At 41.0% G+C, this 16,929-nt stretch overlaps 1 protein-coding gene across 1 annotated transcript in view; it reads right to left on the minus strand.

Annotated features, from left to right (window-relative positions):
- The window catches only part of LOC102539813 (aldehyde dehydrogenase 1A1-like), a 40,394-nt gene that overhangs the window by 21,880 nt on the left and 1,585 nt on the right, over positions 1-16,929 (minus strand). Inside the window, exons 2-4 of the mRNA XM_072969026.1 lie at positions 5,851-5,955; positions 4,863-5,003; positions 2,069-2,198 (exon numbers count right to left, since the gene is read on the minus strand). Coding sequence (XP_072825127.1) covers positions 2,069-2,198; positions 4,863-5,003; positions 5,851-5,955 — 376 coding nt within the window. The remainder of the gene's footprint in view (positions 1-2,068; positions 2,199-4,862; positions 5,004-5,850; positions 5,956-16,929) is intronic.

The raw sequence follows: 16,929 nt of genomic DNA on the forward strand, positions 1-16,929 counted from the left end.
ATTTACAGACAAATGTGCTTGACATTCACAGGATGGTGGTTTGGGGTTGACGTGAAAGGAACACATAGACAATAAGTTACAGAAAAACATATCTCCAACCATTTACAAAATGAAAAACTGAGCCCTCAGATAGTAATTTGAAATGAGAAGAATCGTAAAACTGAGTCAGGTCAAAGCAAAGGTGCAAAACTGGAAAAGATCTGTAAGATATTTACTCTATCTCTGGTCCTATAGGAGGGCTGTTTTCTCAATCATACTTATTCCCAGTTTTCTTTCTTTCATGAAAAAGAAAATAAAGGTGTGTGGCTAAGAAAGAAACTATTAAGAGTTCTGTTTCTGACAGTTTTAACTTCTACCAGAAATGGTAACATGTTTTTAAAGTACATAATATAATTTTTAAAATAGTAAAATTGAAAGTAGTAGAATTAAAAAAAAATCTCCCCATGACTGATAAGCCTTTCCTACCGACCGGTTCTAACAAAGTTCTCTTTGTTTGCCGACCAACTGATAAAAGCAAACTCTCAATCCACACACACACACACACACACACACACACACAACAAATGCCAGAAGTAAAAGACATTACTTTTCCACCTGGATTTGACTGATTCACATTCCTCACAGGCTGATGCGATCATCCTGAGGCTGCAATGCGCTCTGTTTTGTTCTTTTCTAATTTCCGCAAAAGCTTCCCGACTATCATAGCAAGAAAGCTCCTTAGCAAGATCTATTTGGCTTTAAGTGGCTTTTCCTATTTTGTCAAAGGATAAAGTAAAACTTTCTAAAATAGCCACAGTTCTTGGTCCCACTATGGTTTCACTCTCCCCCTTTCATTTCCTATCACTTCTAACCGGCTGGGTGCTCCAGCTAGACTGGAATTACTCATCAGGGCCAGTCCTGGAGGCTACAGTCAGTAAGTTTACATGAATTAAATTCCACTCTTAGTGTTTTCTAAATTGACCCTTTTTCGTATTCCTATCCCATTATGCGCATACTCAATTAAAATACTAAAACACATACACATTCACTCAACAAATTCTTATACTGGGCTATAAACATAGGCCCCTCTTTCTTTGAAGCTATTTGAAACAGATCAATGTGAATTCATTTGTTTAATTCATCTGTTGTAATCACACTGAGGTGGATGAGGCCCAGGTGACCATAACTGACTCATACTGGATCATACAAAGGGGCTTAAATAATTAAGTTATAGAAAGGATATAAATGTCCCCATTGGAATCAAATACAAATAAATAATTTCAGAGGCCAGACTTGGAAAGGTTGAGCCCTTGGAAAGAAAACTGCCTTAAATCAGTTGTTGTGGGCACACGAATGTTCACACTTTAAATATTTTCTAAAATATCTGTAGTGTTATCTCCTGCATGAGTATGCTGAAACAATTCTAAAAGCCATCTGATGAATCTTCCAGGTTGAGAACTGCACTGTCTCAAAATCAAGAAGAAGATCATTTTGCCCTGTTTGGCTGACATCTTTAAAAGGGAGAGTTTGGGAGCGTTCATTTCTACAGGAATCTCCTCAGCCCTGCAGCTCCACCTGGGGCCTGCCCTGCGACCCCTGTTCCTGGGCTCTCAGATGTCCCCCTGCAACCCCGCAACAGAACAAAGTGCACCTTTCCTGACGGGCATTTTCCTTAGCACCGGTAGCCGCCCTGGGAAATGACTGGCTTCACCGTAGCTCGGACTGACCTGTCTCAGCCCACTGTCCTCCTTATGGGAACATAAATTCCACCTTGCTCGTGTCAGCCCGTGTCTCCATTTACTGGAGTCCTAAATCCACTCTCCTCCCATATACCAAAGCCCCTTACCTCACATGCAGCCAATCAGTGTTCACAGCCCCTCCCCTGGTAAAAGACCCTGCACACTCACACTCGGGGGACACGCAGGTACCTCTTGTCTGTGTAGCAATGTACCTCTTAAACTTTCATTTGTTCTTGAACTTTCCTTGCCTTTGGTAAATTCTTCTTACCAACCTTCTTGGTCCCCAACGCCACCAAGTGTCCCCCAAAAACTTCGACCCTCACCACTGGTGGTTCCCCAGAGCTGCTTACCACTGGGTATCGTGCGGCCCTGGATCTTGTCGGCCCAGCCTGCACAGTAGCGTAATATATTGATGGAATTTCCTAAATCCATTTGATATGCATTGGGAAACAGTTTTCCACTGTTTATCGACTCCATTGTCTGAAAAAGGGATCACATTCCAAATCTAAACTTCCATAGAAATCTAATATGAAAAAAATAGTCAATACTTTGGGTAATTGTGTGCTAGAGAATTTTAGCAAATAGAAGAAATTCAGCAAGCAATCCTGTCTAACCTCCTTTTCTGAAAAGTTAAAATGACTTGTTTTAGAGCTTACTTGCTTGCAGACATAGCAAGATCTAAGTAGAAAGGGTAGCGAGAGTTTTGTCTCTAAACCCTACTGCTCTGTCTGTCTCATTCTGAATGTCCCCAGCAAAGCAACTTCCTAGGAATTGGTCACAGTTTGATATACACACAGCTTGTAAGAGTGGCACTTAGTGACTTCTTAGTCAGATCAGAGTTCCAGCAAGATTTCACTTATTGTGTGATACAGCTGTGGGTGACAATTTACTGTCAGAGACCATTGATAATGCCTCAGTAATTATTTTTACTTTTTAACCTTCCATCTGGATATAACCAATCAATTCACACAAAGTTAAGTGACCCCTGGATTTTTTTATGCATGAGCTTTTCTTCAGCAAAATTTTAAGTTGTGAAACTCCTACTTTTGCCACTAATTTTGAAGGAGAAATAATAAAATGGCCGCACTTAGGCTAATAAATTCTTGGCTTTATGCTTACTGCTTGCTTTTGGAACGATCAGCAAACCTGACTGACCAGATGCTACTCCAGCCCCAGGCCCACTGTGAAAGCTGTTGCTGCTACTGTTTGATTTTTACTTTGCTCTGATAATTAAAATTTACAATCATGTTTGGCATCTGAGTTACTCCCCCGGAAGGGAGTCACGGGACGGTAACCTCAGGAGAATGAGCAGACCCCCCCGAGTTCCTCCGTAGCGCCAGATGACTCTGACCAGATAAGGAAGGTCATGGGCTGATGACCTTCCAGATCACGCGAGGTCCCATGATGCCAGATGGACTCATCAAGATTCAGGAGGAAGTTTCATCTGAGACCCTTGTTGATCGTTACCACCTCTTGTGCTCCCACCAGTTGTTAGCATCACCTTTCATGCTCCACCTTGGTCATCTATGAAATCACTAAGCCCTAACTCCAAGGGGCTTCACAGTTTTGAAGGCATTAGCCTGCTGTGAGCCCCCTTTGCTGAGCAAAGTAATAAAGCTGCCTCTTTTCTTCTAAGACCCAGTGTCTGAGTTATTTGGGGGCCGAACTTTCAGCAACAATATCATAATTATTATTTGAATGGTCAGGCTGTAAAGTTCAATATTTTCTAGTCTAGTACCCAATGGTTTTAGGATGACCTATCTCTTCTTTTCTTCCTTTTCTTAAGCATAACTGTGAAGAGCTCTTTAGGTCATAATGTTCTGAAATTGGTTCCTTATCTACTGTAGTCTTCTGTCTCTGCATTACACTGTATGCCACTTCAAAACTTAATCAAACATGATTTGGGGATGTTATTTTAAGAATTTTATTTTATTTTATTAAATGTCTATTTTATTAGATAACTTTATTTTACTGCGAGATAATTAGGTTTATTTATTTATTCATTAATGGAGATAATAGGGATTGAACCCAGGACCTCCTGCATGCTAGGCATGCACCTTACCACAGCGCTACACCCTTTCCCCCGGTATGCTTGCTCTTTTTTCCCCCTTAGGATCTTATGCTGACAGAGGCAGTCAGCATTCTGTAATCCACAGATCAGATAAACTGGCAAAGGAGAGTTTTAACAAATTCTGTTTTTTTCCTACAGGGCATTTTGGTTCAGGTTGTTGCGTTGTGCACAACTTCTAATTTCCTATTTTTGCATACTTTGAATTATGCTGTCCTTGGATAATAAATGACACTTTGATTAACTATAATTGCTAATGTTGATTTAAAAAAAATAAGCCTCTTGTTACTGCCAGTTAAGAGTCTAAAGGTAATACAAATTGACTCTGAAGTCTGACATTAGTGTGGCTTTATGTTAAAGTGGCTTCCCTGTAATGCCCACTTAAGGGAAAAACAAGGGAACACCTCCCCCACCATTTTATGTGCTGATTCATATAATTGTTCTGATGGAATTTTTTTTAAAAAGCAGTATGTGTAAAAATATAATTTTTATAAAGACATGAATGGATTTTTCTTTATTCTTCACTCCTTCACTTACAAGAAGAACATAATTTAATCAAGACCATTGTGACCATGCACATTTTAGGAAGAGAAAAAGTGGTCATTTATGAAGTGTCTTGGTGGGTGAAATTACAGAGAAATAAGCTTCATTTTAAAGAAGTATTCTGGGTACCTCTAACAAACTCTATGAGATTTTTCACTCAAAGGGTCAAGTAAGTTCAAGAAACCCAGTATATTATTCTAGGATCTTCATACTGCATGTGACTTTGTTAAAGGCTCAGAAATTCTAGAGTAAAGGAACAAAATTTGTTTAATCTGATTCAACTCAGGGTCTGCCAAAATTCAGACTGCAGAATCTGTTCTGGGAGTAGATACTAATGTTATCTGGAACCAGAATGCAGACTACTTACTGAGAATAAGCTCAATGATAACATTTATATACAAGAGCTGGTACAAGTTTTTTCATTCAGTTTGCAGAGAGTGTGTAATGATTACTAAAGCCAAAACAACTCGCCAATCCAAGCTATGAATGCTTTCTAGAGATTACGAGACCTGCCCGGTTTGGTTAATACTCACTGCCAGGAGCAGACGATCTCTTTCAATTAAATCAGCCAACTTGTATAACAGCCGTCCTCTCTCTGAAGCATCCATAGTTCGCCATGGAGATCCAATCTGAAAAGCTTCTCTTGCAGCCTTCACTGCTTTGTCAACATCCTCCTGTAAGTCACAGGGAGTTCAATTCGTGAGCTAAACGTATTAGCAGGTCCAAAGGCAATAACCCTATACAGTCAGTAGACCGAAGCCCCTCATAAGCAAGTACTGTGTCTTCATCAGCTCAAAGTCTACCACATCGTACAAACTCAAATACCACATATTGGAATTACACCTGCTGCCTAATCTTTGGAATGATGTGTTCCATACACATAGTACATGCTGGATTTCCTAGAATAGTAATATATTTCAATAGTTGCTACCATTGGAGGGCTTACCATATATCAGGTGACATTCCAATAGCTTTACACACATTAACTCATTTAATTCCCAACGATTTTATGAGACAGACACATTCTGCCTTTTACAGATGAAGAAACCAAAGCAAAGAGGAGATTTGCCTAAGCTCAATAGCTGAATTTTTAAAGGTATTGATTAATATTAATTCAATGATTTTTAATGAATAACTTGGCAATATATTGTTACAAAAGTTCTATATTAGGTTTTCTTTAGTTTCTCTTTGCAATTTAAGAAAAAATATATGAAGAAAGGATATTTCTGCTTTTTTAAACCTATGACCAATCACTTCATATGCAGTCTGTTTGTACAATAAATATAGACAAGATTTTAACTGAAAAGCAAGCAAGGAAAATAACATGATAAGAATCACCACACCCAGAAGCACCAGCTCATCATCATTACATGACTCCTGAGCGCACTTTATGTACCAAGACGCCCTGGAAACCATATTTTCATGACACGTCTATTTGAACATGGAATGAGGGTTGGGAGCTCAGAATGGTAAGAAATAAAGAAACCTGGCATAAAATGGAACTAGTGTTAGAAAACTCACCTTATCTCCTTCTTCCACCTCACAGAGTTTCTCCTCAGTTGCAGGATTAAAGACCGGAAATTTCTTGCCACTCACTGAATTATGCCACTCATTGTTTATGAAGATCTGTAGATACAGAGAGATGGTAAGTAAAAAGGCATTTAAATGTGCAGCAAGGTGGGGTGGGTATAGCTCAGTGGCAGAGTGCGTGCTCAGCATGCATGAGGTCCTGGGTTCAACCCCTAGTCCTCCATTAAAAAGAGAAAAAGAACAATAAAAAACAATTAAAATTATGCAGTAAATTTTGGACACTCTTTTACAAACTAAAGCACTACAGAACACCTAAGTGAAGCCAGTGTTACAACCTCACCTTCTTCACATGCCCCCTCCAAGAGGTTTTTGGCTGTTGAAGACACTTTACACACACATACACACATCACACACTAAAACAAAAAAATTTCACTGAGATGTGAGGTTATTTAAAGAACAGAAAATACAGACTGGAGAAAACAATCTAGAAAGAGATGCTGTTATCTGAAATAACCATGAATTTGAGGCAAAAGCAAAGGCTTAAGTCGGCTTGGTTTTTATGAATCACTGTTTTCTACTTCAGGTTCTGAACATGCTCATTTTTGGCTACTGGTGATTTGGTAGCATAAGTGACTATTTTCTGATCCTTTATTTTACTGTCTCAAAAGTAGCCTGAGGGAGGATTTTAAAAGAAGATTGCTTGGAAAAAATTTGGCTAGTGATATATTTTTCATTGACCTTTTGAAGACACATGGGTTTCATTCTCCTTTTTAAAAGATTATCTAATAATTTATTTGTCTTCAGATGAAATCAAGTACTAGATTTCTTAGTGATATCTATGAGAAAGAGACATGCATCTAAAGAAATGGAGGTGTCCAGAAAACACTGGAGTTTTGTTCTGTGTACGCAATAAAAGAACAGGAATATTAAGAAGTGTTAGTATGATTCAGCCATAAAAAAAATGAAATTTCGCCATTTGCAGCAACATGGATGGACCTGGAGGGCATTAGGCTAAGTGAAATAAGTCAAAGAAACACAGTTACTGTGTGATATCACTTCTTTGTGGAATCTAAAAAATACAACACTCTAGTGAATAAAACAAAAACGAAGCAGACTCACAGATACAGAGAACAAACTAGTGGTTACCAGTGGCGGGGAGGGGGCAACATAGGAGTAGGGGATCAAGAAAAAGTTATCATGGGATAATACGAAATTATGTGTGTGAAATTGCTGAAAATTGTAAAGTACTATAGAATTTAAAGAACATTTCATTCAATACAATTTTTCTTTTAAAAAGAAGGGTTAGTATGTTATCTTCAAAGTCTGCTTCAACTTTTGCAGCCCTGAATTTGCATTTCATTATGGAGCCTGACAGAACTTTGATATCTCATTCATCTTTTCCTAGAGTAAAAATATTTAATGATGCCAAATTAAGAATTACCCCTTTTGTTATGAATAAGGTTATACTTTGTTTCTGACAAAAGCTAGAATTTCTTCTCAATCCTCTCATCCCATTATTTCTTGTTTATTTTCCTTTTTCTTGTTAAGTATTGAGTACAGTATTGAATAATATGTATTGTAACTTTCTGTCATATTTTTACAACATGAACTAGTTTATTTAATTTTAAGCCATAAGTACTTGATCCATGTGGCTTTAAATAAAAGGTGACATACGCACTGGGTTTATAATATATATCTTAATTCAGATACCTCCTCTTATTTAATTTTTAAAGATGTTATTAATAGTGCAATTTTGAGGGAGAATGTGTTGAAATACTGCCCTCTAAAGTTTAAATTTGTTGTTATACTAAATATAAATTATTTAGCTATTAAAAATTCCCCAGTGACAGCTATCAAGATTACACATTGTTAAATTACTTACATTGTGCATATTTGAAATAAAAGTAGTCTTTTTAATTAAACTATGAGTTTGCACTGACTTAGCTATTCCATTTTACAGTGTCCAAATTTAGCTTAAAATTCTGCCAAACTAATCAAATGTATATTACCATGCATCCCCAAATGCTTAAGTATAGTTAATTCTATATTCTGTGATTTACAAGATTATTACAAAAAATATCCCTGGTCTCCTACATTTTTATTGTAACATTTGTCACTTTTTAAAAAGTCATTTTTAAATGTCTGCCTTCCCTTCTAGGCTATAAGTTCTATAAAATAAGGTCAAGGATTGTTTTTCTGGTTTATCCTCAGTGTCCACCACAATTTCAGCCCTGAAATGATTTTAACCTCAGTAATGAATTATTGAATAAATAACTTAAAATTGAATTAAACAACTCAAAATTCAGTAGCTTCACATGGGTGAGATCTATACTATACTACACATGAGTATAATATACTGCACATGAGTACACGCTGATTTTTGATTTGCTAAAACACAGAAGAAGGATATTTGCCTGTTCAAGCCAATACAACCCATTTATTTGGAGACATTCAGAAGAATTGTAGTACTGACAGCAAAAAGATGTCGGCATGAATAAATAAAGGGGCAGGGGGTTCCAAAGCAGTTCAGATGAAGAGACTAGATGTTCAAAGACACATATATGGAGGCTTGAGAAAGTTAGAAGTATCAAGAAAATCCTTGTTTCTCTGATGGGGTAATGGGATACAAAGACTGTAAAACTATTAGTCTTGAAGAAAGAAAAAAAAAAACCTGGCATCTTAGTTCAACTTGAAGAAAGATAAATTCAGATTAAAATACTGACTTGCCCAATGCCTCTTGGAGTGAATCAGCATTATAGCTATCAAAAACACATTTATGTATAAAATAGATAAACAACAAGGTCTTACTGTATAGCTCAGGGACCAGTAGCTACGTCCTACTGTACAGCACACACGTGTGTGTGTATACATATACACACACACACATATATACATATATATGAATCACACACACAAATGAATCACTATGCTGTACACCAGAAATTAATACAGCATTTTAAATCGACTATACCTCAATTTAAAAAAAAAAGTATTTGTTGCCTCAAATCCTGAGGCAACAAAACAGAATGTTGATACTCAAAGTAAAGTAAAAAAAAAAAAATCTAAAAGGAAATTAAGGAGGAAATAACGAAGGAGAGGAAAATATTTAACTGCAGTCAAAAGAATTAAAACAAAATGAGGTGACCAAATCAAAAGCAAGAGAAATAAAATTTTCCTTCCATTTCTGTTTTATATTATAGTCTGACTTCAGTAACATGAGTCACTCTTCTTTTTTGCTGTTTGAAAAAGCCTTTCAACCTTTTTTAACTCAATAAGGGGAAAAGAAATGATGCTAAAGTATTTCTGCTTTGAGCCACACCTACGTTTTGTCCCACAGATGACAAGCATGCTGGTCAACCATTCCCACGAATCATGTACACCCTATGCAGCGCCGCGTGCTGCGCCCTGTGAGGGGCTCGGTCAGTCGCGTCGGACACCGGACTGGGACAGAGGTAGAGTGAGTGTTAAATAAACGGGAAAATAAGTGTGTTCTCACTTCTAGCGGGGAGGGGACCCCCTGCTCCCGGTGGTCTCCGGTCCCTTTAAGGGTCGCACTCAGCGCGGCAGGCTCGGCGCGACCCTCCAAGCGCGGCGGGGGCGGGGCTGCGGCGCGCCCCGCGGGGAATAATTTAAAGGCGCCGCGCCTGAGGCGCTGAGCGGACGCCCGCGGAGTTGGTGCGGAGTGGGCCCCGGCGGCGGCGGGCTCCCGGTGAGTCCCGGTTTCCTTCGCCCTCTCAGAGGCGTCCCTTAGGAGGTCGTTAGCGAGCCCTCCGCCAAAGGCAGAAGCATTAGAAAGTTAGATGAGGTAAGATGCAGAAGCACTAGAACGTTCTGTACATATTTACTGTTTAACAATATCAAGACCCAATAATATAATTGCTTGCATTTAAGGCTTCTTTCTAAAGAAAAGTGCCAAATGTAGAGCATAATTTAGTTGTTTGATATTTGTATTCCTCTGACTTCTGAGGAAGTATTTGATAAGCATAGAAATAGTGAATGTACCTAGGGGGAGGCAGCTGCTCAGGCGAAGTTTTAAGAAGTGTGCTATTGTGCAGATACCCAGACGAGAAATTTTCATTAACAACTCCAATTTAACAAGGAAGGCATCTGATAGAGATATTATAATATGAGAGAACGAAATATTAGAACACTTCACATACCTTGCAATACCAGTATTTGCGGGAACTTTTGACGCACACACACACACAGCACGAGTGCACGCACATGCTCAAAATACCAGTATGATGAAATCCAGATTTACACAAATATTTACTTTTCTGATTTGTTTAATTAGGTGTTTAATTATGAAGCAATTATTGCTCATGTTCCTTTGAATATGGCTCTGTGTTGCCACTGGAATCGGCTAAATGTGTAATGCGTTTGGCCACAATTACAATAGCGTCATGAAAACCCAAACCACTGCCATCAGCACCACCACCCCAAGCCAGACAGCTGCTGTTCTGAGACAAGAGTATGGCTGCTTTATGAATGCCTGTATTTCCATGAGGTGCTTTTATGCTGATCTATCTGTATTACAACATCCCCATAGATTACCCGTGGCATTTCAGAGGCACTACTTTTTACTTGGGTTTGCTCTTCAAACGAGCTGTTTCTCATAATCTTCAAGAGGTTTTCTCACCCTGCTTCCTCATTCTGGTAAGTGGTTAATGGCAAATTCATTAGGTGTAGTCCAGTTTAAAGAAATCATGTGCACATTCGTAATACTGAGAGGCCTTATGAAATGGGGATAGCACCCTCTTTTAAGATACATGCTCTTTATGTTAGGATTCTTGTTGATTAGGTGTTCTTGAAGCCAGGAAAGTGCCAGAGAACAAAACAATTTGCCACGACACAGTCTTCAGAGATGAGCTAAAATATTGCATTCTTAGAGAATGTTTGTCTCCCAGGAGCAAAATCAGTGGTTGGCTCCATCACTGGTTTGTGGCCATGATCTAGTTCTTGCTGGACTCTGGCACTTTCTGAAAGAGAAAGTAAATGCTTCTGACCTGGCTGGGTGCAAGTGAGTTTCTGGGAGAAACAGGAAGTCAGATCCCTAAGTAATTAGATGGTGATCACTGTAGGTAAAGTTAGAAGGCTGACCTAAAACTGTTAGACAATTGCTGCTGGCCAACAGACCGTGCTTTGAGTAGCATCAGCAAAACTCAAAAGTCCGTTAGAAATGCAGAATCTCAGACGTACAGCATCAGAATCTGCATTTCAGCATGGTCCCTAAGTGATTCACTTGCACATTCAAATTTGAGATGTACTGCTTTAGAGTATCTTCTTTCTGTTGGTCCACTTGTTCAGGGATCTAGTGTCCAAATCACCTCTCTTCTCTTATCATCCAAATTTCCATTCTCTCAATCAGAGTAAAGGATGAATGGTAAGTAACATGTGCGAAAGCCTTTGTTAGAGACAAGCCAATGAGATTCAAGTACTACTATTTTTAGTGTTTAAGGAAAAAATGAAATCATGTGGAGAAGGATCAGATCTGAAATGAGGAGATTCAGGAATCCAGCTGACTCTATCTTTGCCTCTGAAAAGCTGTGTGACCTTAAGCGAGTCACTGAAGCTATCTGAGCTCAGGTTCGTCAGTTTTAAAATGGGACATGAGTAATATCTTCCCTTGCTCTTCCCCAGTGGTTAATTATGAACTTCAAATGAGAGCAATAGATGAAAGTAGTTTTGAACTGTGACAGAGCAGTGCAAGTATTCGTTCCACTTACATCAGCAACTGGAAACAATTTAGAATTCTAGGAGTCATCTTGGGAAGGAGAGGGTTAAAGAGAGCCTGGACTAAGGAGCCAGTGCCTGGCACTTTCTACAAATTACCTCACTTAATTCTCACAGCCACTTATATCGTTAAATACATAAAAGAGCTGGAAATCGAAGCTGGATTTATCCTGTTAAGCCACTGCACCCTGTAGCCGTCCAGCTATTTGTTCAACTGCTTCCAAGCCGAGAGCAAACAAAATATTGCTTTAGTCAGAAAGGAGCTAAAAAGATTTCCCTAATGAAAGCAGCATCACTGCACAATCAGCTTTGTCTTGGACCTAAGTCCTGTCCTGTTTAAGTACCCCTCTGTGGTTTCTTTCAAATGAAATCCATCAGGTAGTCGGACTTCAGCCTCTATCTGCAGTCTCATCTCATCCACACTTTCTCTTTCTTACTTGATTCCAGCCATGTTAGCCTTTTGATGGATCTTTGAACACACCAAGCTCTTGTCTGCAGACGTCCTTGCATGTGCTGTTTATTACCTATAGATCTTGGTTTCCCCTCATTCCATGGCCACCTTATGCTCTGATTCCCTCAGGCTTACCTCAGTTGTCCCCTCCTTAAAGAGATTGCCCTGACACCACATCAAAAGTAAGCTCTTCCCCTCACATTCTCTCAACTTTCAGTTTCCTTCTTTTCAGCATTTAGCATTTAGTCATTTGTGATTAAAGTATTCACTTACTTGCTGGTTTTCTTCCCACCCCACCCTCCACCCCCTCCAGGAATATAAGCTCCTTGTGGCAAGAATCGTACTAGCCTTTTTATATCAAAAGACCTAGCACAGGACAGCCATTCAGTGAACAATAAATAAAAGTAAGGGGAAATGGAAGGAAGGAAGGAAGGGAAAAGGGGAGAAAGGAATGCAGAGGCTGACGTCTTTGTCAATGCACGTGGCCTGAATTTGTTGGTTGTAAGAATTTAAAAGGAGATAATGATGAGGAAAAAAAAAAACAACAACACTTTAAATTGTGCCTAGCACATAGTATTCAATGATTTGTAACTCTCCTTTATCAAAAATAAATCTTTAACCCAGATGGGTTAAACAGTAATACCAGAAACCTGGGAAAGTATCTCCTCCTCCAACCAAAATTATTCCCTAGGAGTTCAAGAAATACTGTTCACGTAGAGATTGCACACCAATGTCAAAGTCCTCTGTACCACAGGCTCTCCCAGCCCAAACTCCACACTTTGATCAAAATATAAGGTCTGTTTGCTTCCAACCTTTATCACTGTTCTCCTCTTTTTCGAAGTTGGTGGCAAACTTCCTTCCTGTTGGCCTGGAAACAGCTGAGCGGCAGCTGGGAAGGCTCGTGGGCATGTCTCCTCTGGGAATCGAGAATGGACCGATGAAAGTCAGAGTAAGGAAGACAGGACAGGATGCCAGCGGCTCCACATCCCCAAGTCATGGCATTGGTCTTAGACACGTCACTGTTGGTGTGAGGGCTGAGACTGCCGGCATTCCAAGTCTGGCTTTGTCATTTACTAGCTATGGAACTCAAGTCCTGTCGGACAAAGTTCTTGACCCCTGAAATTTTCCTTTGCTCCAACGTGGTCCTTGTCAGGTGGGGCATGACTGTGCAAGAAAGAGTGACAGAAGAGCTAGGAGAAGAGCATGAGATGAGATGAGTCAGGAAACAGGACTAGGAAGGATTGAGTAAAAGAAGGTTCTGGAAAGGGGGAAAGAATTCAGAGAAATAAACAGGACTAGGAGGGTAGCTAACGTTAATCAATCACTTCCCATGTGGCAGGCACTATTTTAAGTGCTTTCTGTGGAGCCGGCCGGCGCTCTCTGGAGTCATAAAACCCCCCTCGGGGGCTCTTTGTACTTTCAGGATTAAGGTTAGTGTGTTTTGGCATGGCCTCCACCAACCTGGAGGAGAAGAGGGCTGGATTGTCATCGGGTGTCTGAGTAATCTCTCTTAGTCTGGTATAATTCACAGGTTTTATTATGGCCTTTTTCATTCCATTCAATTAAACAAGTAATCATATGATTACAGTATGTTGTCCCAGCGTCCCTTTCTTGATATGTCCATTGGGGATTTGAGTCGGGGACTGATTCTTTTCCAGACCTAGATGTGTTTCTAGTGTCAGAATCTTGGCCGGCTCGAGTGTGGACCTCGTCAGCCCAGCACTGAGCCAAGGACCAAACACGAACTTTTTCAAGTACAACAGGTGGTGAAAATGACAAATATATCCTGCTAGGTCAAGTCAAAGGCTGCGGTGGGGGCCTGAAGTTCTTGTATAAAGCGGGAAGGGTCCTGGCTAAAAGAGCTCACCTTGGCATGTACTTATGAGAGATAAGACACAGGGAAAGGGACATGGACCCAAAGGGTGCCCACCTGGCCGTCAGCAACCTCAGGAAGGGGTAATGTGTTTCCTTGTTTGGGGGCTTCAGGAATGGCAGTCTTAAGTGGGGATGCTGGTTCTATTGTGTCGTAAATAGCACCTGGCCTAGTATGTGATGGGGAGAGAGGGCTCTGATAGGGACAGGGAATAGGGGATGGTACTTGGAGGTCCAGGAGCCGAAAGGGAGAGAGGTGGAGGAAGGAGAGGGGGAGGTTGGGGGTGTCCCAGGGCTGCGGGCACCCGAGGCAGCAGAGGCAATGAAGGCTATAGAGAAGGGGTCTGGTTGCTGTTGTTGTTAGCAACCCGGGAAAGGAGGGGGTCATCTAGAATATCAGGTTGGTCATCAGATATTAAAGGTGGGTTTCCTAAAAATCCAGTGAGACACATGCGGCATCCTTTGGGGGTTCAGAATCTTGGCGTAGAGCCATAAAGGCCTGTACGTAGGGAACCTCAGACCACTTTCCCTGCTTGTGACAGAAGAGATCAAGCTGATGTATGGTGTTATAATTTAAGGTCCCTTTAAGGAGCCATGTCTCCTGATCTGGAACCTGACATTGCGGCCAAGCAGTGTTCCAGAATAAGACAAGCTGCCTTTTCATTAATGACTGGGGGTGAACTTAGGCCGGTTTTTAAATACAACTCAGGGATGAGTCCCAGGGAATAGAGAGAGTGTTTCCCACAGTAGTTAAGGGGAAGAAAGAGGAAGAAACCGCCCACCTAGGGCACTTAAATACCACCCACGAGGGGCTGGATGGCTCGCAAGGGAGCAATCAGGATCTATCCACTCGCGAAGGAAGCAGCCAGAAAAAGGCCACCAGGGCAGTCAGACTACTCCACGGGTGTCCCCACCCCACCCCCCAACCCCCACCTCATCCCTGAAGGAGAATGACAAGTTTCCAGCGTTCCCTAACTCAGGGCATCCCCTGAGAAAGGGAAGCTGTCCTGGCAAAAAGGCCACTTACTGGCCTGATGGCTGTGCCAGCGCGAGGGCTGAAAAGGTGGCACAAGGGGCCTAGAAGCAAAGAAAGGGGGGAACTTTAAAGCTTTGTACCCGGCGCAGCGATCAGAGGCTGGTCCGCATCACAGAGGCAGCATGGGAGGGAGGCGTGGGAGGGTAGTGCCTGGCCGTTAGGCTCAGGAACAGAGGCCACAGGGAGCAAGAAGAGGAGAGTGTGTGTGGGGTCCGAGTGTACTGTTTGTGCGTAGGGCTTTTCAGCACTTTTACCTGCTGAGCCGGCCTGACCCTATTATGTGTCTGGGGCCAACCAGGAGACAGGCTCCTGGGTGTCTCAAGTCACCGGATGACCAGTCCTTAGGTGTGGCCCTTCCCCAACGAGACACAAAGTCCCCTCTGACCCAGGGATGAGGTGTGTAGTAGAGGCATTAGAAAAGAAGAGGCGCTTTTCCCAAGCGCATCCACCAAACAGCCAAGAGTCACTTCCGTTTGTCAGACTTGAGTTTCAGATGCCACCGGAAGCAGCCCAGCCAAGGTTCCTCAATCCTCAGCAAGACTTCTGGGAATTCCTGAATGCTAGGGAGAGGCAGGAAGGTATGAGAGGGGAAAGGAAAGCAGAGAAGGAAGAGGGAAACCTGCCCTGGCCACCTGGCTTCCAGAACTGAGCATCCGATCAAGCAGGGAGGGGAGGGGGAAGACAGTGAGACAGAGAGATGCCGAAAGGGCTCCCTTAGAGTTTGGCCACATACGGGCCAATAAGTGCTGTGGGCACACATTAAACTCAATTAATGCTTTTTCCCACCTTAGGAAATCCCCATGTTACACGTCAGGAAACTGAAGCAGAGGGAGTAATGTAGTTTGCCCAAAGACCCCAAAATTACCAAAGAAGCTCTTCTTTTAAAAGCTCAGTAAAACGGATGAGTTGGCAGATGCAGGGTTTGCTTAGAATCAGAAAGGTGGGAAAGTGCAGATAGACATGGAATCTGAGTTTATGTGGGTTTAGGATGATACTAGAGAGGTGTTATATTCTAAAGACTTTTGTATCATTTTAGAAAGTATTTCTTAAACTCTGATCTCTGTTTTATGTACCTTGAAAAATAACCAGATTGAACTAGAAAGTAAGTCATAAAAGGTATGCATCGATGACTTCTTTTGTTTGAATGAGAAGCAGTCTCAAGCTTGAGAGGATATAGTTGTAATAATCTTCTGATACTCAGCCTTGCTTGTCTCTCCCCTCCACCTTGCCCAACAACCAATATACTCTAGGGATAGTAAATGTGAACACTAAAATAGTGGAAGAAAAATAATTAAAGAGTTTAGGGGCTGGCCATAGGAGGCAATTTCTCAGGCACTATTAGAATCCTTATTTGATTTGCAACAGGAAGCTTAGCTATGAGCCCTCATTTTCCAATTCCTCTGGCAAGAGTAAATCCAATACAGTTCTTCAGTGAGGCACAGGAAAAACAAAATGCAAAGGCATTTGGAAAAGCTCACCCGTTTAGATTTAATAACATATATAACTGGTGTCCTCCTGAGTGTGAAGCTGCTGCAACCAATAAATCGGACTGAAAAATGCTGTCTGAGCAGAACAGATTTATAGAGAAGATGGGTGAACAGTCAAAGTTTACTGACCTGCATTGGGTATTTTTACCCAGGAAAGTTCCTATACACGAGAGCAAACACCTGCCCTTTTGACCACTTAGGTCATTTAGTTTCCCTAGAGGGTGTTCTTGGGTAATGACTTTAAAGTAAACAAGAGATTTTAGTCTTAAAAACATATCTGTGTTAAAGGATCACAGATTTGTATTCAGATGTTGGATTTTTTAAGGACCAACTCATTTGTCTATTACTGTTTCTCACATTTTTAATTAATAACTAGTACATGAAGCTTAATTCAGTTTAAAGAGTATTTCACACTAGGGCTTCCTGGAGATTCACACACAAGGAAGACTGCAAACCAAATTTTTTTAAAAGGTGACATTCAGCCTACTTCC

Source organism: Vicugna pacos, chromosome 10 (genome assembly GCF_048564905.1).
Source record: "Vicugna pacos chromosome 10, VicPac4, whole genome shotgun sequence".
NCBI lineage: Eukaryota > Metazoa > Chordata > Mammalia > Artiodactyla > Camelidae > Vicugna > Vicugna pacos.